Below are 25,550 nucleotides of genomic sequence, written 5' to 3' on the forward strand. Positions count from 1 at the left end.
ATGAATAAAGAATATTAGCAAGGTGCTGGACATTGTTAGAAGGACAATGTTGTCCTTTCTAATAGGGCTCAGAATGTGTACCATCTATCATAATAGAACGTGAGGCTGTAACAGAATTTGAAACTCTGGACTTGATTCTTCCAAGTGGGTAACTCTTCCCTAGGTAGGAGCTAGGCATCCTTGGAAGGGCGCAGTCCCTTTAAGGCTATTGGGGGACACTAGGTAAAGCACTTTGGACATTGCTGTATAGGCAATAGGGAGCCATTGAAGGTTTTTCAACAAGAAAGTGGCATGACCAGAGTGACCTTTTAGGAAGATGCTTTGGACACTATGTAAGATGAATTACAGGAAAAAGAGACTGGGTTTGGGTCCCCACAAGCAGCAACTAGAAGGATCTACACAGGAGGTAATGAAGGTTGAGGAAAGGCTTTGGGCTCTGAGTAGTCATATGCCCAGAGTTCAGCAGCCCCTGGCCTCTCACCTAGGCTCCATCAAGACCCATATCTGGACTGACTTCTCTTAAAATGTGGTTGTCATCAGTGGACGGGATGAGGTGAGCACAGAACCACTCCTAAAATGTGGTGACACAGGGAGACACCCCAGGGAAGAAAGACACAGGTGTCTCCGCTCAGGTGTGAGAAAGGCCAAGGCAGACACACCGGGAGAGGCAGGGATGTTTAAGAGTGCTGGCTTGGGAGGCATAAAACCTGGATCCCTGTCCCAGCTGTGTCACTGAGTTACTGTCTGCCATTTTAGGCAGGCCTAAGGGCCTCCTTCATCTCCCAAGTTTTGTGAGTCTGTGAGATAAGTCTTTGAATTATTTGGAGGAAAAGACTTGTAAATTCAAAACATTAACGTATGGAATAGTTACTATGATTTATGGGACTATCAGTCAGGGTTCTTATGGAACAAAGTGAAGTTACTTAAGAAGTGAAATTAATAGTTTTCATAACTAAGAAGCTCAGAAGACTGGCCTGATCCAGGTGCCTGAGCAGTGTCCCTGGGGATCTCTCCCTCTGTTTCCCCACACTGCTATCCTTCACGTTAGCCTCACTCTCACTCGGGTGATCCCCACATAGAGGCCATCTTCATACATACCCTACCAACTGAGCAACCCCATGGACAGAAAACACTTCTTTAAGAAAAATTCCTTCACATTTCCCAGTGAAGACTCTCAATGGACAACTTAGGTCACATGTCCAAGCACAACCAATTCTACTGGCCAGGATGCAATCACTGCTATTCCCAGGAGCCAGGGAGAAGGTCTGTCCTATCTAAACACGAGAATGTGTTCTCCAAAGGAAAATCAGGATGGAAAAGAATGAGAAATGGATGTCAGCTAGGCAAAAAGCAGTAGATGCCCCTAATAACTGCTGTTACCTCCGTGGTTTGAAAAGTTTGAAAGACTTCTGACCCCTTAATCAAGGGATGATGGGACCCTCACAGAAGATTCTATGAGGTAGGAATATTAATAGCTCCATTTTACAGATGGAGAAATTGAGATTCAGAGAGGTTAAGTTACCCACTCAAAGTCACATTGCTGATATGTGACATGAATCTGGGTACATCAGATTCGAGGGCACTTACAGATTTTGGTTTTGGTTTTGGTTTTGGTTTTGAGACAGAGACAGCATGCACATGCATGTTGTGTACACACGTGAGTTGGGGAGAGGGGCCAAGGAAGAGGGAGAGAGAGAATCTTAAGCAGGCTCCACTCTCAGCACAGAGCCTGACTCAGGCTCGGTTTCACAACAGTGAGATCAAAATCTGAGCCAAAATCAAGAATTGAATGCTTAACCGACTGAGCCACTCAGGCGCCCACCAGGGCACTTACAGTTTCGTTTCTACTCTGTTAAATTCACACAGAGGGCAGGACATAGAGCCTATGGTTTTTAATACTATGAAAGGCTTTCTCTCAGTAAACCTCAGAATAAGTACATGTGATGACATTAGCATATCTTCCTCAGCCTGGTCTGATGTGGATACCAACCACAAATCTACTTGAACTCCCAGAGTGAAGACTTCAAAAAGGAGCACCCCCACCTACACAGGGAATGATGTGACTAATGTCTCAGAGCCAGCCTCCCACACAGGCACAATATAACTAAACATGGTCCCAGCCACTGTCTGTGTGCATTTTTAATAAATGTGATAAGCACTCTTGCCTGTTCTCAGCTGACATCTACATGCATACAATAAAACTAATTCATATCACTTTTTTAGGGACTTCAGGAAGATATAATAGGAAAATTGGGCAGTGGGACTCATGCAGAGAGACTTTCAGTTTCTGAATTCTATGTGGAGAACAGTGGCCTTCAGATTTTATGGAACATGAGTCTTTAAGACTTGCTCTTTTGTCAGGAATGGGAATGAAATTAAAACAGTGACCAAAAACCTTTTGACACATTTGGTTACCTTGTCCTGCTCTGACATTTCTGACCAAATCCTCATATTCAGGGGGATCATGGGTGACAGAGGTTGGGCATTATATTTATTCTGAAGTCTCTTTTGTGCCAAATACAATGCTAGAGACACAGTGAATAAGTGATTTAAAAAAATTTTTTTATGCTTATTTACTTTTGAGAGAGAGAAAGCACGAGCAGGGGAGGAACAGAAACACAGAATCCAAAGCAGGCTTCAGGCTCTGAGCTGTCAGCTCAGAACCCGACGCAGGGCTCAAACCCATGAGCTGCGAGATCATGGCCTGAGCCAAAGTCAAATGCTTAACTGACTGAGCCACCCAGGTGCCCCTGAATAAGGGAGTTTTAAAAGATCTCAGAATGTGTTTCATCAAAATTAACACCCACAGGGGTGCCTGGGTGGCTCAGTCGGTGGAGTGTCTGACTTCAGCTCAGGTCATGATCTCACGGTTTGAGAGTTCGAAGCCCACATCCAGCTCACTGCTGTCAGCACAGAGCCCGCTTTGGATCCTCTGTTCCCCTCTCTCTGCCCCTCACCTGCTTGCGCCCTCTCACAAATAAATAAACATTAAAAAAAATTAACACCTACATACCTCACAATCATTATGACTCTGCTCCAAAATTTTTTCTCTTTGAGAATTTACTTCTGAGAAACAGTGTAAGAGCCTTACAGGAGAGGAATTCTGGTCACACATTGGTCTCCACCAAAATTACAACCACTATCATTAACTAAATTAATTCCTAGTAATTTTTGATCACTACCAGAACTTCAAATCCATTTTCAAAGTATTTACCACTGTTGAAAGGCATTCAGAAATATTTGTTATAGTCTTAGAATTATTTTTAACATCGCTTCATTCAAAAGGCAGTCATTCATTCACTCACTCCTTCATTCAACATATATGTACCAGCATTTCCCACACACCAGGACTGTGCTAAACCTAAGAGATAGAATGATGAGCAAAAAATGGACATGATTTCCTGCCCTCATGGAACTTAGTCTAGTGGGGAAGATAGAACTTAATAATTACTCACAGGAATGTAAAATTTCAATTATGACAAATGCTGTGAAGATGTGGTACATGGGGATCTCCAAGGAGGATTTGACTTAACACATGAGAGGCAGAGAGTTAACCATAAGGGAAATACAGCGTAACTTGATATCAGAGGGACAGATAGGTATTCACACAGCAAAGTCCTAGGAGAGTGTCTTGGGCTGGGTTTCCTGGAAACAGACTCAGAGACCCATTTCCATGTGGAAGACTTATTAAGGTGCATTCTCAGGAGATGTATGCATGAAGAAGGCAGGACTTGGCAGAGGGAGAAGCTGACCCACAATGAAGTGAAAGGAACTAAGACCTCAGTCAATCCTTCAACAAGCTCTTGAGTTGGGATGGCCCTTCAGAGGCCATACCTTTTAGGGATCCCTTAAAGGGCCAGTCAGTGACCTTGGCCTGCTGCTACAGGGGCAGCTTGGGGCTAGGCAGTTGCCTGGGGTGAGGTGCAGCTGTGAGCCATCAGCAGTCAATGCTCCCAGCCAGGGCTGGCCATATAAGTTCCAAGCTTCTTGCAAATTGCTAATGGAGGACCCTCATTCAAATATCAGCAAAAAGCTTTCTCCTGTCTTCCATGATCAATCTTTCAACAAGTCATGGTGGTTTTTTATTTGCTATTCAGTGTCACATTCCCTCAGGCTTGGAGAGATAGGAGTGAGGGAAGACCCTCCTAGGCCTCAGGCCCCCACCCACTAGCTGGGCCTGAGGAAGCATGTGCCTGACCCCAACCCTGAACCCAACCCTACACCTGAGTCCAGGTCTCCACAGGGGCAGAGACTCACGACAGTTGCTGAGCGGAGACAGTGGAGGAGACAACCAGGAGCCCACGACTGGGAGGCAGAAATGTGGCAGGAGACAGGACTGTGTGTGAGCCAGGCTGCACGCCCCAGGCACATGCTTCGTTGTCTCATTGGACTTAATTTACAAGACAAAAATTCAATAATGGGTCAAGACAGTCTCTGTACAGCTTTTAACCCTAGCACTGGGCTGCTGCTGGGCACAGGACAGCATTGGAGGCTGGCCTTGATCCCAGGAGGAGTGGAGGCCACACCTGAAGAGGGGATCTGGCCAAAGTACCACGGTCTCCACTCCAGGTGGGAACGCCAGTGCAAGGGACCTGTTGCTTTTGGGGAAACAAAAGGAAGCCAGGAAAGGAAAAGGACAAGGCAAGAGGAAATGTGGTTCAAATGAAGCCGGAGAGGTGGCAAGGGCCACACCAAATCTGACACTACAGGCCATGTTAAGGACTCCAGTTTTTTGCTTAAGAGTATCAGAAAGGAGATACCTGGGTTGTTCTGTCAGTTGAGCGGTTGAGTGTGTATCTCTTGATCTCAGCTCAGGGCTTGATCTCAGAGTCCTGGGTTCAAGCCCCACGTTGGGCTCCATGCTGGGTGTGAAGCCTACTTAAAAAAAAAAAGTATCAGTAAGTCTTTGAAAGGATTTAATTAAGGGAACAAAATACTTAGATTTCTGTTTTGAAAAAATTAGTCTGGGGGCACCTGGGTGGTAAGCGTCTGACTTTGGCTCAGGTCATGATCTCATAGTTTGTGAGTTCGAGCCCCAGGTGGGGCTCTGTGCTGACAGCGTGCAGCCTACTTTGGATTCTCGCTCTCTCTGTCTCTGTGCCCCTCCCCCACTCAACTCTCTTTCTCAAAAGTAAACATTTAAGAAAGAAAGAAAGAAAGAAAGGGGAAGGGAAAGAAAAGAAAAGAGAAGAAGAAAAGAAAAGAAAAAAGAAAAGAAAAGAAAGAAAAGAAAAGAAAAGAAAAGAAAAGAAAAGAAAAGAAAAGAAAAGAAAAGAAAAGAAAAGAAAAGAAAAGAAAAGAAAAGAAAATTAGTCTGAAGTAAGAACCGACCAGAGGGAATTCAGGTGGATTATGGTCATTTGTAATCCAGGTGAGAGAAGGTAGCAGCTCAGATCACAGAGCAGCTCTGGTGGAGCCAGAGCACAATGGATGAATTGGGAAGAGATTTCAGAATGAATAGGCCTCAGTGATTTGGAAAAGGCGTAAGGGAAAGAGGGGTGTCAGGGGTGATTTATAAGTAAGGTTGTATCACAGGTACAGACTTGGACCCTGAGTATCGGGAACCAGGCACACAAATGCTTGCCTTCCTAAAGCCCCAGGACAGGGAGGAGACTGACAAGTAAAAGGGCAGTGAGAATACATGTGAACAAAGTTGTCCAGGTCGGGTGCCTGACATTGGATTGTGGTGTCGGGAAGGGCTTCGGGGAGGTGATGACAACTGAGTTGAGACTTAAAGGCAAGCAAGCTAGGCAGGTGAGGAGGAAGGGTAAAGGCTGGGCAAAGGAGTCCTCAACTGAGGGCAATTCTGGCCCCCAGGGGACTTTTGGCAATCCTTACAGGCATTTTGGTTGTTGTGATGGGGGAAGTGCTACTGGCATCTGGTGGGTAGAGGCCAAGGATGCTGCTAAACATCCTATAGTGCACAGCGCAGCCCTCACCACAAAGAATGATCTGGCCCACAATGTCTGTGCTGTCACAGTTGAAAAATCCTGCCGAGCTTAAGGCCTGAACAAGAGGCCCCGGGGCTCAGGCACAGAACGACTCGGCAGCTGCCCAGAATGTGGAGTCACTGGGTGGGAAGGGTGCAGAGAGTACAACTGGAGAGTATAGCAGATGTCAGGCCCTCGGGGGCTGGAGGAGTCAGGCAAGGGCATTTGAACTCAGGGCCTAGGGTGCTGGGGAGCCATTGAAAGCTTTCAGGCAGGAAAATGACAAAGCAGGCTTGGAAGGACACTCAGGAAGAGAGAGTTGGGATGGCAGTAAATAGGAGGACCTGGGAACTGGAGGACGCTGGAGACACATTGTCCAGTGAGTTGTGGAAGTGAGGAAAGAGAGCCAGGAGGTCTGCAGGGGCGGCAGGAGGGGACTGTCATGCGGGGAACCAAAAAGTTGCATCATGGAAGTTTATGTGGACACGTGTTGGCAGCCCAGAGGATCCATTCAGATCAGGTGCAGCTGATGAAATATGATCCTCAGCGTCAACCAGATGGAAGGGGTATGTGTGTCAGTCCTGGTTCTGACACTTACCGTGGCTGCGGTGCACAGACTGACCCCTCACGTGGGGCACTCGGCCATAGGGATGCTGAGGACTGAGGGCCAACCCAAGCTGTGCAGGGTGCCTTCTTGTAATTGGCACAGACATGCCATTTAGGCTGGCTTAGCCCTGCACTTGACCCCAGGCTGTCTGCCTCTTAAGCTTAATGATAAGATTAAGAAACAAGGTAGATAAAAGCCTAGCAAAGGGTAAACCTTTAGTAGGTACTCAAGAAATGATTGTTCTGATTATCCTACCAGAAGCCAAATACCAGACCCCTCAGTCACAATTCCTTCTGTTGCATTGTTTCTGCCTCACCTGTTGGCACTGGGCTTCTCAGGTGACCTCTGCACCTGTGCTTTGTTCTCTGAGAGGCACAGGGAGCCAGCAGGACTATGGGGCCGCAGCAGGTGCAGTGGGGCGGGGGCACGCAGCTCCCCTGTAGACTGAGCCCATCAGGCGCGTAGTTGCCTTGCTTCCTCACAGTCACATGGTACTCACTTGTGGTTTCATTCTGAGCATCTTAGAGACACCATGGAAAATGGGCCTCAGCCCTCTGCCGGAGAGATCCACTAGGGAACGTGGAGCCACCGAAGAACACACTCCAGTGGAAGAATCGCGACTATCGATCTCTGCCCATGTGCCAGGCCCTGAATTTCAATCTGATGTAGTCTCAGAGGTTTTGGAGTCTTTCTTCTTGGGTAGCTGTCCTGCCTGAGACAACCGGAACCCAGGCTTGGTGACCGTGGTCTCTAATATCTGTTAAGGCTCTGCTCTGTGCCAGGCTTTTGGGAGGTATTCAGTAGGTCTTTGCGCTTTAATCCTCATCACAGTCCTATGAAGTAAGAGCTGTGAGGCAGGGGGTGACCAGTAAGTGAGAGAGCTGGAATCCGAACCACAGCAGAATGACACCAGGCTGTACAGCTGTGGAAAGCATTATTGCAGAAACCTCTCTTTTGGATCCCCTGCAGGGGCTCTCTGAAATAGGTGTCCTCCCTCGGCTGTCACAAAAAGCAGGAAGCCACCTCTGGTGAGGCTCCTGCTGCCCACCTAGGAAGTGGCCAGCAGAAAGCAGACCAGGTGCAAGAGCAGGCACTCTGGAGGCTGCAGCCTGGGGCTGAGCAAGCAGGCGGAGCCTCGGAGCTGAATCCCCTGGGGTCTCAGGCCGCATTCCTCTGAGGTCTGCAAAGGCCACCGCTTAAAGGCGCAGAGGAGCAGCTGGGAACGAGAACAAAGCGGCCAGGCCCCCCTCGGAGGAAGGAAGGAGAGAGCCCCAGGAAACAGCTGATAGCGCTAAGCTCAGCTTGTTTTTTTCCTCTGCTCAACAGTTCTCCTGCCACGGCAAACAAAAGATGTACATTCTGATTCCCTCTTCTGTTTGGATTGTGCTGTCGAGTGGATCTGGTTTGTGATGAGCTGGGGTTGGGGGGGTTGGAAGAAGCATCCCGGGCAGTTTCTTTCTCTGCTGGTCAGTTTGCTGGGCCACCACCGACAAACCCAGAGAGCTTCCTTTTCTGCATATTTTTCCCCACCCGGTCATCAACTCCAGTCTGGCCTGGTCGCACCAGGGGCACGACGCTGGCATTTTCTAAGGATGGAATTTAAGCTTGCCAACTTTTCAGATTCAGTGGGAGCTGGAGGTTTACTGGTGACTTTGACCTTGAAGGACCTGCACGTACACAGGCATACTTGCACACACACCCTTTTTTTTATGGATACACAGAACTATTAAGTTGTGAACTGTGCCCTCTCAGTCCCATTGAAAGTCCCCTCCCTGTTCTCAGCTCTGCCAGGGTCACAGTCCACTGCTGTCCAGAGCCACATTGGGACTGCCCAGCCTGGCCCTGCCACTCAGCTCCCATGGGCCCAAGGGTAAGAGTGAGGACAGCTACAGGGCCAGTGGAAGCCAGCATCCAACAGCAAGAGCAATGTAAGGGGCATCTGCACAGGTCCTGACAGGCTGGCTCTGATCCTGATCTGAGACTAGCGTGTGCACCTCCCTCCAACTTTCAACACCTGTAGGTGTCAGGTGGTCCTGATGGGCCTAAGCAATACACATGTGTTGACTGTAGTAGATGCACTTTTTGCTGTCCCCTGGGGGGGGGGGGTGGAGTATAAAGGAGGCGTCATTATTGGCTTTCTAAACCCCGTGCGGTGTGATGCTTGATGCCCTGCCATGCTGGGGATACCTTGTTTTGCCTGACCAGGTCTTGACTATGTAGGTCCATCAAAAGGCATTGTAAAACCAAAAGAAAAAAAAAGGGGGGGGGGGGGAAGGAAGGAAACAAAACAAAAAACATACACAAAACCTCCACTAAGTGTTTTGTTGCTGCTGACACTTGGGTGATCCCTATAGCCCTGGCAATGGCAGTTCTGGTCACATGGACTGAAAGCGACTGTTTTGATGACACAGAGACTGATGTGCGGGGGCCCTTTGTAACTGCAGGAGTTAAACTAAGCTGTGAGAGGTCAGCATGGTTGGACCCTGCCCCATGCTGCTTGGCTAATTCTCTCCTCCCACCCCACTCTGAGGAGGCAGTTCACATGCAGAAGACAAATGGCATAAAGGGCAGGCAATTAATTTTTTCAGCTGGAGGCTGCGATGGAATTTGGGTGCTCAGAGTCTGGCGTGTGCCTCTAATTCCATTCTTCTCTGTGAAATACCTCCACTCCTCAAGGAGGTGGTGCCCTTCAAAATTCCATCACTGACATTTTCTGTCTTTAGGGCCAAGAGGTAAAGATAGTCCTGAAAACTATTTGGAATGCATCTCAAGCTGCCCTGCATGCTGTCCTGTGCTCCTTCCATTATACCAAGAGGCTGTAGTGCTGTGAGGATGGTGGGCCGACTCTTCATTTATTTCCCTGGGGAGGGAGCAAGATGGTCCTGGAGGATGGCTCAGGGTCTGGTCCCCACCTCCTAGCAGAGGTTGCTTGTGTGGAGCAGCCCAGCCAGCCTGATGAGCAGAGATACAGGCAAAGGATGAAGAGCTTGTTGGGGAAAGGGGAAGGGAAGCAGCTTAAGCAAGAATGGACCAAAATGAGGTCTTGGTCCTTGATAGATAGAGAGAGGGAACGAGAGGACTCTAAGGGGAGCAGAGAAATCTGAAGGGAACTTGGAAGAGTTTGAAACAGCCAGCTCACCTACTTCCATAGAGGCAGTGCAGTGTCGTGGTTCAGAGTGCAGACCTGTGTGTGAATCCTGGGTGGATGACCCTGGGTAAGATTTAAACCCTCTGTGGTTCTGTTTTCTAATCTGTAAAATAGGAGATAAAATAGTTTCTGTCTCATAGGTTTATCATAGAGATGAAACGAGAAATTCACGTAAAGCACTTGAGAAAATATTTAGCATGTAGTAAGTATTGTACATTATTTCATAGAGATGAAACGAGAAATTCATGTAAAGCACTTGAGAAAATATTTAGCACGTAGTAAGTATTGTACATTATTTCCAATTTTCTCCCCAGCCTGTGTCTTACATCCTTTGTTTTAGGACAAGGCATGTTCTCTCCTTTCACCCTATACCTTCTACTGAGTAACCGATGTTTATCTGGTGTCCTGATTAGCTATTTTAATCCTTACAGTCACTCACCTCTGAAATCTGCTAATTGGAAGGGGGCCACACACAGAGCAAGCTCACAATCAGTATTGCTAAGTAGAATTTACCAATCACCACCATCTAAACTGCACTTGGATGTCGTTTGTGTTCTTTCATCATGCCTCTCCAACCCCAGCAGAAGAGACTGAACCAGAGAGAAGCTGGACCCAGGAACATACAGCTCAGCTGAGAGTTGTAGAGAGTGAAATACTTTGTACAGGGAGACCCTCCATCCCCTCCACACCTTAGCTCTCAGAATGAGAACAAGCAGGCTGACCCCTTTCAGATGGGGTATTGGAGCATCTCTGTCTGGGGAAACTGAGCATGCTAACACAAAAGGTCTGTGGATACTCACAGGTGGGTCCCCATTGAAATGGCTTGGCAGGATCACCCTATGGTGAAGCCCATCATTTGACAAGCTGCTTGTCAGCTTTAAACATGAATAGTCAAAGATCATTTATTATTTGAAAGAACCTTCCAAAATGAAAGGCTATGCAAAAACCAACAGAAGAAAGAAGCTTATAGAGAGCAGAAACAATGCAATGAATAGAACATTTTTTTATTTATAATTAATATCATATGAGATTTAAGAGGAAATACTGCATCCATGAAACAAGAACAAATGCTAGAAAACAAGAAACATTCAGAGAAGAAAAGGACATTTGGAAATAAAAAAAATCATGAATAAGTTTGCAGAACAACATGGATAAATCTCAAAACATTACGTCAAAAAAAAAAAATCAGACACGAAAAAATACCTACCATACAATTCCATTTACATGAAATCCAAGAACAGACAAAACTAATCTATGGTGACAGAAATCAGAAGGTGGTTGCCTGCAAAGTAGGGAGGAGAATGGACTAGAAAGAGACACAAGAGAACTTTCTGGGTGGATAAAAGTATTCTATATCTTGTTTGGGTGGTGCTTATATGGGTATATTCAATTATCAAAATTTATTTAACTGAACATCTACTATCTGTGCACATTTTTCTATGTTAATTGTATGTTAATAAAAAACATTTGCAGAAATGAAATTTCAGTAGAAGGATTAAGCCTCTAGATCTAGCTATTAATTTATAGGAAACACTAAGGATAGAGGAACATGTTAAATGATACCACAGGGATGCTATCAGCAAAATCTCACCTGGGATACTCTATAGTTTAGCCACTTTTTCTAACAAAAATTTTCAGAGGACTGGGAGGCAGAGAGATGAGGTATTTATGTATTCACAAAAATTTATGAGACATACCAAGCAATTACACTGTATTAACCTTATTTGTATAACAAACTATTTATAGGACAGGTTTACAGGACAAGTGGAGAAGTGTAAGCATGTCCAGATTTTGATAATGATAAAGAATTGTTGCTATTTTTAAAATGAGATAATGGTATTGTAGTGCTTTGGCATTGTTTGTTTTTTAAGTGGCCTTATCTTTAGAGATTCATAGTGAAATACAAGTGATATGATGTCGAGGATAGTCTGGGGCAGTAGGAGTGGGTCAGGGATAAGAGATGAAACAAGATTGACCATTTGTTGATAATTGTCAAAGCTGAGTGTAGCCTCTACTGGATTTATTATTCTCATCTCTCTTTTGTGTGTGCTTGAAATTTCCCATAATAAAATACTTTAAAAAGGAAGACGAATTGGAGAAAAAATAGAGGGAATGTCCTGGAAAGAAAGAAGGAAAAGAAGAGAAGAGAAGAGAAAAGAAAAGAAAAGAAAAGAAAAGAAAAGAAAAGAAAAGAAAAGAAAAGAAAAGAGAAAAAAGAAAGGAGGGAGGGAAGGAAGGAGGGAGGGAGAGAGAAAGAAAAAGAAAGAAAGAAAGAAAGAAAGAAAGAAAGAAAGAAAGAAAGAAAGAAAGAAAAGAAAGAAAGAAAAGACAGATGGAAAATAAAAGCAAAAGGTAAGAAACATAGGGGATTCATCGAGGATTTCCAAAAAGAACAAGAGAGGAAAGAAAATGGAAGGGAGAAAATGATCAAAGAAATAATATGAGAAAGTTTCCAGATTCTGACAGCCATTAGTTTCTGGATTAAGCAGCCAACCAGTAACCAGCATCACAGATGGAAAAAGCCCCACACCAAAGTACATCATTGAGAAATTTCATCAGGTTTGTATACTGGCCCACAAACCTCACACACCTTCTCACAGTCCCTCTCTGCCTCTTCTCTCTGTTTAGGACAGCACCCTCCTGGCTCCACTTGTAGGCCCAGTTGCTCCTCTACTTCTAGAATTGGAGGAAATATCATACTGTGCGATGTGAATCCTGGTTTCTAGGCAGCTGCTAAAGGTCTGGATGACATATCTGGAAATATAGACCAGTTAGATTTTGGGTAATCCATGATTTGTGGAAGTAGGAGATGGGAGGGAGCTGGGCAGATGGATTCCCCCTCCTTCCCTCTCTCCTGCAGTTCCTCTTTATAACCCTTCCAGAAGATTCTCTTGTGCCTTGTGAACCGGCAGCCACCCAGTAATGCCTGGCATTGCATCCCCTTCCCTCACTCCTTTTTCCCCTCTATGTTCTTATAAAAACTTTCAAACATGTAGGAAAGAATTCCACATCAAGAACCTGTATACCCATTATCTAGCCTTTACTGTAGACATTTGGAACAGCTTTATTGAGATGTAATTTAACTGCCATAAAACTGACCCATTTATTTTATTTTATTTTATTTTTTTTAATTTTTTTTTTAACATTTATTTTTGAGACAGAGAGAGACAGAGCATGAACGGGGGAGGGGCAGAGAGAGAGGGAGACACAGAATCGGAAGTAGGCTCCAGGCTCTGAGCCATCAGCCCAGAGCCCGAAGCGGGGCTCGAACTCACGGACCGCGAGATCGTGACCTGAGCCGAAGTTGGATGCTCAACCGACTGAGCCACCCAGGCGCCCCAAAACTGACCCATTTAAAGTACACACGTCAGTGGGTTTTAGTATATTCATAGAGCCATGCAAACATTATCACAGTTTTAGAAATTTTTCTTCACCCCAGAAAGAAATCCCCTACCCTTTAGCATCACTCTCACCGCCACCACACCCCCCCCCCCCCCCCGCCAACCGTAAGCAACCACTAATGCATTTCTTGGCTGCATGGAATTGCCTATTTTGGACATTATATACACATGGAGACATACAATATGTGGCCATTTGTGTTTGGCTTCTTTAACTTGGCATAATGTCTTCATGATTCATCCATGTTGTAGCATATATCAGTACTTCATTCCTTTTAAGGCCAATGTTCCATTGTATGTCATCAATATTTTATTAGATTCACTTTGTCACATGTCTATCCATTTATCCATCCCTCTATTGATCTATTAATCTGTCTTATATCTTTTATATATTTTTTTAAATGTTTATGTGTTTATTTTGAGAGAGCAAGAGCGAGACAGAGCATATGAGCAGGGGAGGGGCAGCCAGAGAGGGAGAGAGAGAATGCCAAGCAGGCTCCATGCCCAGTGTGGAGCCCAACCCTGAGATCTTGACCCGAGCCAAAATCAAGAGTTGGATTCTCAACTGACTGCGCCACCCAGGTGCCCCTCTTTTATGTATTTCTAAGCAAGCTCATTCCCCCTCTTCCCCAACCCTTAGCACCTTGACCTTGCACAAGGTTACCCTAGGTACAAAGGAAGCTGGGAGATGGAGTGCTTAGCCTCTGGCCTCTCTAGTAGAGGGATAGAAGGGAAAAGGGAGACTGGGAATGAGTTTTTGCTATTTTGGCATACAGTGTTTCTCAATCACATCCTCATCTCTCCCTCTGGTCTTCCCTCCCACCATTGCATCCCACAGATCTTGTATTCCAGAAATGTCAAATTCCTTAAAGCTCCCCACATTATTCCTGGCTTCATATCTCACATATGCTTATTAGCTAGCTAGCTTTCTGTGTGTGACAGATTCTTCCCTCATGATTCAGCTCAGCTATCACCCTTCAGTGAAGTATCCCCAACACACACACACACACACACACACACACACACACACACACACACCCCTTCTGGCCTCTCTGTGCTTGTTTTATACTCCCATTATGGCATTTACCCTACTTTATTGAGTTGACCTTTTGACCTGTCTCTACCAGCCTGTAAATCCTGAAGGGCAAAGGCCGGGTATTATATGTGTTGGTATCTCTAGAACTTACTGGAGGGCATGACTCAATAAATATTGGTTGGATAGTGAATGGAAAACATCCAGTTACCATCGTTGCTATTGTTTATTTAACAAACATTTTGTTGGGCATGCACCAGATGAGGCCCTGCAGTAAGTACCTAGTTTGGATACAGAGATGAGTGAGACTATATCCTGGGCCTTAGAGGAGTCTACAGGACCTTTTGTCTGGACAAATGCAAAACTAGACAAGATGCCAGGGCAACAGATGTAAACTGGGACTGTACCAGGCAAACCGGAACATATGGTCACCCAAATTATATATCAGCTTCTATGAAAACAGCAGTGCCGCGCTGACTCATGCCCAGCCTGTCAGACCCCGGTCACTTCCAGAACCGGCCAATTACTTCTCATTAGTGCTTGGGTCATATATATTTTTCATTGTTGTTATCCACGTAGAAATTACCTGTGAAATTTAATATTCCTAATGCAATATACTGTGCATGTAAAAAACATATACTTAAGCAATTAGAAAAAAAAAATCACCAAATAAACAACTAAAAACACGTTCTAACTTTTTTGGTGTACTGGAATGCATATTTGTAATTGGTGTGTGAAACCCAGTATATATTTAAACTTCTTGGTATTAACAGTAGACTTTAGTCTGTTGTCTTTATTGATGGGCATTTGGAAATTTCCAGCTTGTGACCATTATGAATAATGGAGCTGTGAACATCTCAGCATAGATTTCTTTTTCCTTCTGAGTCATTTCTTTGAGATACATACTCCAAAGGTAAGTAAACTGGTTGAAGAAAAGGAACAGTTGGTACATATTATTGTCTATGACTATCTATATCTTACTGCTCTCCTAAAAGTCTGGGTCAATTTACACAGCACATCTGTTTTTCACAACTCTGCCAATAATTTATATTATCATTTTTATGTACTAATGGAAGCATATTGTCATTTTAGGGTGTACTTTGAATTTTTAATTGCTGAAGAAGTTATGCATTGTACTTTAACCAAAAACAACTTAGTTTTTATGAAATCATAATGTGTTTGTGTGTGTGTGTATGCATATTATAAACCATGTGTATATACATGGTTTATAATGAGGTATGTTATAGGTATTCATTAAATATTGAATTAATTATTAAAATCACACATTCACAAAAGGACAATAACTGCTTGATTCCACATATATGAGGGACCTAGAATAGGCAGATTAATAGAGACAGAAAGTAGAATGGGTTGCCAGGGCCTGGGGAGTGGGGGCAATGGGGAGTTATTTAATGGGTATAGAGTTTCAGTTTTGCAAGGTGAAAAGAATTCTGGAGATAGATAGTAATCATGGTTGTACAACAAGGTGAGTGTACTTAATACTCTTGAACTGTACATTTAAAAATTATTAAGATGACAACTTTTATGTTATATGTATTTTGCTGTAACAAAAATATGTATTTAAAAAATACTTTTTTAAATCCAGTGGTCATTTGGCATGTATTTCCATTAGAAGGGTGCCTACAAAATATACTCATGCATGTTAGATGAAATTTCATATGTGGAATTTTCTAGATTAAAATGACTCTGCTAATTTTCAATTCAGACAGGCAGAGATGTGTGAGATTAGTATCAGTATGTAGCAAATAGAATAAGAATCACAGACCGGCTAACACATGAACATTCAATATTAGCAACCTTTAAAAACCTTTAGCAACCTAAAGTGCTCAACCTTTAAAAACCATGCATCTAGGGGTGCCTGGGTGGCTGTCCGTTAAGTAACCAACTGGTGATTTTGGCTCATGGTTCGTGAATTCGAGGCCCACACTGAATGGCTCTGCTCTGACAGTGTAGAGCTTGCTGGGGGTTCTCTCTCTCCCTCTGCCTCTCGCTGCCCCTCCCCACTCACATGTGCATGCACGTACTCTCTCTTCCTCTCTCTCTCAAAATAAATAAGTGAACTTTAAAAAAAAATACCATGCATCTAATTTCTATTACCTGTGAATAAAATACAGAGGCTGAGCTTAGGGGAATCATAAAGACAGCTACTTGAACTTTTCAACTTAATGATGAAGTGTCCCACTTCAAGGACAGCCTCATTTGTCCCTTTTATAATGCACTGCAGCTAAATCCTCTTTATGTCTCATTTGCCAAAATGGATCACATGGCCTGCCCCAACTGCACTAGACGATGCTGGAAAAGCAGGGACTAGAATAGATTAGACACATTGCCACCCCAAATAAGTTAAGATTCCCTTAACAAAGAAAGAAAAGGAGAATGGGTATTGGATAGGCAATCAGCAGTGTTTGTTACACTCACATTAGTATTTTTGTTCTGTTTCTTGTTTGGGGTATTACAGGCTGGAACCAATGGTTATATGGCTCCTGAAATCCTAATGGAAAAAGTGAGTTATTCCTATCCTGTGGACTGGTTTGCAATGGGATGCAGTATTTATGAAATGGTTGCTGGACGAACACCATTCAAAGATTACAAGGAAAAAGTCAGTAAAGAGGATTTAAAGCAAAGAACCCTGAAAGAAGAGGTCAGATTCCAACATGATAACTTCACGGAGGAAGCAAAAGATATTTGCAGACTCTTCTTGGCTAAGAAACCAGAACAACGTTTAGGAAGCAGGTAAACTACCATATAACAGAGGTGATTAGCAGTGTCAGCATTGTCCATGGGGATTTAGAACGTACTTTGGATTAGTGCTGAGGCCTTGAGGTTAAGTTTTATTATTATTTTCCTATTATTATTTGCATGTTATATGGTTAAGTATTTCTGATACTTTCAAACACTATAAGCACTTGATACGGAACAATCTCCAAGATATGTATATATATCTTGTTTTCATATATATATTATATATGAAATATATAATATATAATATATAATAGAACATAGAATATAATATGATAACATATATGAAATATATATGAATATATAATGTATATAAATACATATTAAAAATGTATTATTTATATTTACTATATATTTTTAATATTTATTTATTTTGCGAGACAGCACACAAGTGCTTGAGCAGAGGGGCAGAGAGAGAGGGTGAGAAAGAATCCAAGAGGGCTCCCCACTGAGCATGGAGCCCAAGGCAGAGCTTGATCTCATGACCTGAAGATCATGACCTGAGCCAAAATCAAGAGATCAAGAGTAGGACACTTAACTGAGCCACCCAGGCACCCCGAATATTCTGCCACGTAATTTTTTTTAATTAAAAAAATTTTTTCAATGTTTATTTACTTTTGAGAGAGAGAGAGAGAGCACACATGCATGCTGGTGGGGAAGGTGCAGAGAGAGACAGGGGGACCAAGGATCCAAAGTGGGCTTCAAGCTGACAGCAGAGAGCCCGATGCAGGGCCTGAACCCACAAGCCTGGACCTAAGCCAAAATCAAGAGTTGGACACTTAACTGACTGAGCCACCCAGGTGCCCCGACCTGATTTTTTTAAATAGCAAAACAAAATCCATTTGTAATAACTTCCAAAGCATGAGAGACACCACACTAACAAACACGTATTTTGAAATTTGGTGGAAATTCTGCATTTATGTGAGGTAAAACATGGAGCTGATTTTCCTGTGTAGATTCCAATGTTGTATTACCATGGTCAGAATAGGCCACGTCATGATAACAAGCAAATCCCAAAGTCTCTGCAGCTTAAAACTAATGGAATTTTTCTCATTCACACAAAGTCCCTTGTGGGTCCAGCAGCACTCCAGGGTGTCTCCCTACTGAGCAGTGACTCAGAGATCCAGGCTGCTTCCATCTGACAGCTCCATTGGAACTCATGGCTTCCAGTTGACGTAGCAAGAGAAGAGAGCACGGAGAACCTAGGGAACTTTGTACCGCCTCAGTCAGGAAGTGACCCACTTGCACAGCACTTCACACACACTTCCGTTTGCCCAGAATGAGTCTTGGCCCTACCCAAGGTCAAAGGGTCTGGCTAGTGTTGTCTTCCATGTGCCCAGGAAGGAGAGAAGACACAGAAATGGTGACCACTGACCATGTCTACACGCGGGTTCTCAAGCACAGGGAGGATGAGCGGGCACACTAACAGCGGCCGAGGCAGCAAGGAAAGCAAACAGTCTCTCTAGATGACTTCTCTGAAGGGAACACCACCGCTTGCCAGGATTGATTGAAAATCTATAAACACGCTGTGGGTATATAAAATGAAATGTTGACAAACTTCTTCAGGAAAATGCCACCTTAAAGCCCTGGCTCATTGCCTGAAGCTGCTCCATCAAGCAAAACCTTTTAATAAAGCATCTGTTGTTGTGACTGTTTTGAATAAAACTGTTTACAACATTAGAGAAAAGGCATATAAAAACCAGCTGTTCAGTGAAAGACAAAACCTTCCAACATTTTCATTTCAACTCTGTATTTTTTTAAAAATTCAAATGAGATAATGCTTGATTGATTTAGTGGTGTCCTTCAGGACCGAGCAAATGCCTACACAGCATGTCACACAGAAGACAGGTCACGTGGCCCCTCCCTGTTGCATTCACGAACATTTGAAATAAATTTTAAAAACCCTTTCCTTCTTTAGATGTCACTGAAAGGATCTTCCCTTTGTCTTCATAGGTCTGTGAATTAATTTTGCAGAAAAGTTGAAAGCTTTTCTGAGCATCTCACAAGGGCTCTTGAGAGGATTTATCGTGTTTTCCAATAAAATAAAAGCTAAAGCTCATTTAAACATTTTGCAGGTTTTATTCTGATCAGTTAGTGCAGCAGAACAAGACCAAATAACCATGCAAGCCTCTGACTTAAGTGCTTCTCCAACACATAATTTCATACCAATACATACTGTTCTTGGCAGACCAAACCCCACAGTGTATGGTCAGGTGGTATCTTTGCTTCATTGACTGTTACAAGAAAATCCATTGTAATCTCGATGTGGGGTTCAGGAACACAAGAGCACCTGTAAATGCTGTGAAATGAAATCTACCCCAACAAACAGGAGAATCTCCTTTCCTACCGTGGCCCGTTTGGCTGTTACAAAAGATGCCGCCTCAATCAGTAGCCTCTCCTATTTGTCCAAAGTGCACTGCATAATGGTGGGCAAAAAAGAATCTCTGCACGAAGCTGCCAGGGAAAGATTCAAGAGTAAAATAATATTCATGCTATTTCTAATTACAGAACTGACATAAGAGACACTAGTGCAAAAAGTAAAGTGATCAGCTTTGCAGTGTCCCAGACACTGAGTGAAAGGAATAGGGGTTACAGAGCCTGGTCTTTATTGTCAGCATCAGCACCACAGACATTTAGTGGAAAAGGGCATAAAGCATGGACCCTGCCCCCCAGGGGCATCTAGTTGGGGTGACGGAGAACATAAAGAAAACCTTTCGGGGGCTATTGTTGCTTTTGTCCTTTGTGACTAGTTGCAAAAGGGCTGCAATCAGCCATCCCTGCCGGACAAGCCAGGGCCATTTGGGCCTGTTGCTTGAGATATTACTTGAGAACTGTTCATCCTGATGTCAAGACCAGCTTGACAAGTTTCTCAAGGTTACTGAGCCCCTGGGCACTCTGTTTATCCAAGTTAAAACTGCTCTGAGTGAGTTTGAGGAGGACTCTTGACCTGTGGGACAGTGTGTTCATGCCTGCTGATGGTCATCAAGGTGGTGTGAGCTCCTTCCTCAGGGCACCTGGTCCTATTCCAACTCTCGTTTTCGTTGAGACTCCGAGACTTGGGGTTCATTCCTGATCTACTTGGACGGAATTCTAGCTCTATCCTTGTTCTGCCACATTTAAAATCTACGTGATACCCTCCCCACACCAAAATCTGATACCTTAAAATGGTGAATGTTGCTATGTGAATTATACCTTATAAACCTAACTTCAGAGAAAAATCCATCTTCGAAGCTTCAAATGATCTCAGTAACCCTCCCTCAAGACTGTGACTCTACAGGATGTAAGCCACACAGACAGACACTGGTCAGTGAGTTCTAGGAGATGGCAAACCCGCATTTTCCTTCCTTTCAGTTGAGGGAGACTTGGTGGCTTTGAGAAAAAGAGAGACACCTGCAGTATCTCCTGATGCAGTTCTCCATACCTGTTTTTCACCTGGTGCATAATGAGACAAGTCCAAGGAGCCCTGCACCCACCTTTCTGGACGGTGCTAGGCCTGAACCACAGAAAACAACCCAGAGAATGGCTAGACATCAGACGCCTCCAACTGAATTTCTCTTTTTCACAATAATATTCGATTACAATTTTCCTTTGAAAAACTCACCTATATCTTTTGGCTTTTTCAGAGGCACAGCTATTTATGAATGCAGAAGCAACTGAAGAGGGTAAAAGAGGTTTAAAATGCAGTTAAAAGACAGACAGGCATTGTTGTGATGGTTGACTGTGATAACAGCGCTTCACTTTGTGTTAGTTGAGAGTAGGCTCTGGATAGATGCTAATTATTCTCCCTGCCATTATTAGTAATGTCATTATTGTGTTTAGAACCTATTGGATAGAGTCTGCTGCAGTAATTATCTGACATTGCAGGGAGTCTGTGAAGGGGGTATATGGGAGAAGTCCTCAGTCCTTTTCTTGAAAGCTCTTTGATAACTGGAATAAAAGTAAAGGGAAAACTATGAACGTGATTAATTTTTAATAAGGTTGATTTATGACAGAAATCAACTTTTCCGTAAGAGAAGATATTTCTTAGAGCAGTATGTCCATTCACATAAAAGAAAAAGGAAGGGGTGCCTGGGTGGCTCAGCTGGTTAAGCGTCTGACTCTTGGTTTCGGCTTAGGTCATGATCTCATGGCTTCTGAGTTCAAATCCTGTGTTGGGCTCTGCACTGGCAGTGCAGAGCCTGCTTGGGATTCTCCCTTTTTCCCTCTTTCTCTGCCCCTCCCCCATTCATGCTGTCTCTGTCTCAAATAAATAAATAAACAAAAAAAAAAAAAGGAAAAAATCATTTGAATCTGATGCCACAATACAGCCCTCTTTTTATTTCTTTAAAATTTGGACTTAAGGGGGACCAAAAGAAATGTGTGGTAGGCTGCCCCTTGTATGGTTCCCAAAGATCCCCCTTCTGTTATCCACAGTCCTGTGTAATCCCTTCCCTTAAGCGTGGGCTGGACTTATTGGTTTGCTTCTAAAAATATAGCAGAAATAATGAGATGTCATTTCCAAGATAAGGTATTAAAAGACTGTGCTTTTTTAATCTTGGACTTGCTTTCCCTCTCTCTCTCTCTCTCTCTCTCTCCTCCTCCTCTCCTTCCCTCCCCTTCTCCCTCCCTCCCTTCCTCCCTCCCTCCCCCCCTTCCTCTTTGATCATGTGCCCTGGGGAAATCCAGGTGCAAAGTTATAAAGTAGCCTTGTGCAGTGGCTCACATGGTGAGGAATGGAGGCTCGCCAATAACCACGTGAGTGAGCTTAGAAGCAGATTTTCTCCCTCAACTCCACTCAAACCTTCAGATGAGACCACAGCCCTGAACAGCTTTACTGTAACCTCATGAAAGAGGCACCTAGTGAAACCATTTATAGATTCTTGACCCACAAAAATTGTGAGATAATAAATGTTTGTTGTTTTAAGTCACTAAATGTTAGGGTAGCTTGTTACACAGCAATAGATAACTAATATAAGAGGTTACACAATTGGGAACGTATATTTTTCTCCCTTATTCTAAGGTAAATGCTGGAATAATTTCTAGACAAGGGTTTGATAACAAATAACCATAGTCTTGGGCACTGAAGGTATGCTCATTAACACTAATAATTACTAATGCATTTAAAAAAAATTTTTTTATGTTTATTTATTTTTGACAGAGACGGAATGTGAGTGAGTTAGGGACAGAGAGAGGGAGACACAGAATCCGAAGCAGGCTCCATGTTCTGAGCTGTCAGCACAGAGCCCAACATGGGTCTCGAACTCACAAGCTGTGAGATCATGACCTGAGCGAAGTCAGACACTCAACCGACTGAGCCACCCAGGCGCCCCCTAATGCATTTTTTTTAAGTCTTTAAAAATATTGTGGCAGTGGGGGGAGGTAGGTGGAGCTCCTAGACACCATGTCATATGAAGAGTGGGGAGATATGGGTGCTGTCTTTTAGAATGTGGTGGGAAGAGACATGCTTCCCTTGTTCTGTCTGACCCTGAAGGGCAGAGCAAAATGCAATGACTATAAAGTCGCAGGCAAGCAGATTCTGGCCTCACTGAATTTTGCTTGTATTTCCACAAAACACTAAGGATAAAAGTCATGTCAACTGCTTGACTCTAAAAATTAGATCTACATGTGAAGGTTTATCCGCAAACAATGAAAATGCTACTGTCTGTGTAAGGTGATTTTTGAAGTCATTATTTTTCTAAATTATTCTTTATGTCATTATATTGTCTTTGCAATTAAAATGAAATGTATTACAGGAAAAGAATGCTGCACATTTTGTATTGTTAGAACATTTCCTGTTTTGGTTTGTTAGTGTGACTCAGTCTGACCATCTCCTTTCTTTACAGAGAGAAGTCTGATGATCCCAGGCAACACCCTTTCTTCAAAACCATCAATTTTGCTCGCCTGGAAGCTGGCCTAGTTGAGCCCCCATTTGTGCCAGACCCTTCCGTGGTTTATGCCAAAGACATCGCTGAAATTGAAGATTTCTCTGAGGTTCGGGGAATTGAATTTGATGATAAAGATAAGACGTTCTTCCAAAGATTTGCAACAGGTGCTGTCCCCATAGCATGGCAGGAAGAAATTATAGAAACGGGACTGTTTGAAGAATTGAATGACCCCAACAGGCTTGCAGGTTGTGGGGATGGTAATTCATCCAAGTCTGGTGTGTGTTTGTTATTATAAGTTGTTCTCTCTACCAGATGGGCAGCAGGAATTTCAGCTGACATAATCCTTGAATGTTCCTAACACATGAAAATCTGTTGAATGAGGACTGATCAATCAGGAGGGGCATTTCAACCATAGAACAGTTCAAAGGACAGGTGAGCTCACCACTAGGACACATTTTTCTTTTGCCTTCCTTCCTCCCTCCCTCCCTCCCACCCTTCCTTCCCTCCTCTCTCTCCCTCCATCTCTTTCTTCTTTCTCTTTTTTTCATAAAGATGAGTCAAGTAAAGTTTCAGTTTTCACCAAGGGCTGGGAAAAGGAACACTCAGGTTTATTTTGATAAACTAAAAGCATGAGCCCTCCAGCATCATGTCCCTGAAAATGACACAAAGTCCTAGGAATAGAGATTGGAACTTTGTGGTGTACTCAGTAAATGAGCATTTGCAATTCTTAGTAAATAATCATTTTAGTTTTTCTTTGTTTATATCCCTTCTTCCCTTCTTCTTTCAGTATTTCTTCTGCTTCTGTACTTATAAAAAAGATTTGGAAGCTGGAAATAAATGTTCCTGATATTCTCCCTCCTGAAAAAGAGTGGATTGTGGTGTTTGGGCAATATTTTAAATTACAGAAAAAATTTTAACTTGCTGAAAGTCTCTTATTCATATTTTTTGTAATATTTTACCATTATAATGTTGAAGTATTTTAAATGTAAACATACATGAGACCTGTGAATTTAAAGTATTCCATAAGTCGAGTCCTTTAGGGAACATGCTACAAATTGCTTATGTGTAGTTTTTCACATCCCATTGGTTCCCAAACTTTGCTAAACTTTGGAATCACCTAGGGATCTTTTAAAAATACTAATGTCTGACTCTCAGCCCTAGATTTTATTTGATCTGGGGTGCAGCCTGGGCATCTAGATTTTCAAAAGCTCCCCAAGTGCTTCTGATGTGAGGCAAGTTTGAGAACCATGGCCACGTAGGCTTAAATGCTGTTATATATGGACTCTTGTTTTGGTTGCTCAAAGCTTCAATTACACATTTGACAGCAACTTTTCAAATACCCAGAAAACATGTAATTTTGGCAGTTGCAATATATATGAGACCGAAGATAATCTGTATTCATTTTGTATATTCTCTTGTCCTTGTACACTTTCGTTCTTCACACGTACCTCCAGAAGTAGATCTCTTGGGTATTTCAAGACCTGAAGAAATACCGACTTGGAAACTGATTTGAACAAATTGTAGCTCTCGGTTCAAGTGGCTGCCCAGCCAGCATTATATTGTAGAATTAGCACTTCTCAAAAGCACAGCCAAAGTGAAAATTCTAAGGGTGCAAAAAAATATTTTGGACCCAAGCATAAACCTGAGGTGATTATACTTAAAGAAAAAAAGAAGAGGGGCGCCTGGCTGCCCCACTTGATATAACATGTGACTCCTGGTCTCACGGTTGTGAGTTCAAGCTTCATGTTAGGTTTAGAGCCCACTAAAAAGAGTAAAAATAAAATTAAATTTTTAAAAAGGAACAAAAAAGATGTATGTGTGCATAAGAAAATCTCACTTGTCCCGGTGGTGAGAAACCTGGCTGAAATCAATTTAAAAATTTTGTCCCTTGAGTAAGGGAGCCAAGAGTTGCAAAAACACTGGCCAAAAAATATTTGGTTAACTGGAATCCAGCTAACAGTCATGCTCGACTGCAAGACAACATTAGGCATATCCAAACGAGTAGTAAGAAATCGGCTTGGACTTGAGTCTTGGGTTAGTGCATCTGCCACTCACCCTTCTGCTCGTTCTCTATCCTCAGCAAGCTCTTGATGCTCCAAATCCTGCCCTGGAGACACCGCAGAGTCCTGAGTCATCAAAGCAGATACAGGTGTGTCCAGCAAATTCTTTTTCCTAAGGCAAGAAAGTAGATTACAATTTGATAAGATTCCGAATAAGTCTATTTTAACAAAAGACAAATTCACAACTAACAGAAATCCAATTCACCAGAGCATTCCAAGACTAGAGGTCTTAGGGTTCAGCCTTATAATTAGACATTGAAAAGTCATGTCATATTGCATTGGTTCCTCAATGTGAATGTCTGCTTCTTTTGATAAACTTAGAACTAAGTCAGGAAAGTAACTGAATAAGATAGCTGTTTTCAAACAATCACCAAGTAAATATGTGTTGAGCTCTAGTTCACACTGGGTCCTATCCTGGGCATTTGGGGATACCACAGAGAATTAAGACAACCGTCTAAGAGAGGCTGTATGGTGTGGTGTAGAACACAGATTCCTGTCAGTGTTACTATTCACATTTTAAATGAGAAACTGAAGCTCATCGATGTTCTGTAGCTTATCTCAGGCCACACAGCTTTCCAGGGTTGTTGCACAGACAGGAAATAATGTATATGAAGCACATAGCACATGACTGCATATAGTAGGGGCATAATAAATTGAAGACTATAGTCAGTAAGTAGCAGCTGGTCAGGGAACAAAGAACTAAACCTGGCTACCTTAATTAAAAGTTCCAAAGGAGGTGAGAGAAGGAAG

General features: G+C 43.1%; 1 protein-coding gene and 1 long non-coding RNA gene across 3 annotated transcripts in view; one reads left to right on the forward strand and one right to left on the reverse strand.

Annotated features, from left to right (window-relative positions):
• LOC147577198 (uncharacterized) overlaps positions 1 to 4,880 on the reverse strand; it is a 31,504-nt gene extending 26,624 nt beyond the window's left edge. Inside the window, exon 1 of the long non-coding RNA XR_015240019.1 lies at positions 4,761 to 4,880. This is a non-coding gene — a long non-coding RNA (uncharacterized LOC147577198). The remainder of the gene's footprint in view (positions 1 to 4,760) is intronic.
• The window catches only part of GRK7 (G protein-coupled receptor kinase 7), a 29,086-nt gene extending 5,426 nt beyond the window's left edge, over positions 1 to 23,660 (forward strand). The window contains exons 3-5 of one of the 2 annotated variants that reach the window (XM_086674429.1): positions 16,596 to 16,870; positions 22,699 to 22,904; positions 23,053 to 23,660. In XM_086674429.1, coding sequence (XP_086530555.1) covers positions 16,596 to 16,870; positions 22,699 to 22,904; positions 23,053 to 23,081 — 510 coding nt within the window. In that variant the 3' untranslated portion in view covers positions 23,082 to 23,660. Of the gene's footprint in view, positions 1 to 16,595; positions 16,871 to 22,698 lie in introns of both variants that reach the window. The other variant, XM_025913994.2, reaches the window with a different exon arrangement.
• The last annotated feature ends 1,890 nt before the right edge of the window (positions 23,661 to 25,550 follow it).

Source organism: Puma concolor, chromosome C2 (genome assembly GCF_028749965.1).
Source record: "Puma concolor isolate L17-30 chromosome C2, mPumCon1.1.hap2, whole genome shotgun sequence".
Lineage (NCBI taxonomy): Eukaryota > Metazoa > Chordata > Mammalia > Carnivora > Felidae > Puma > Puma concolor.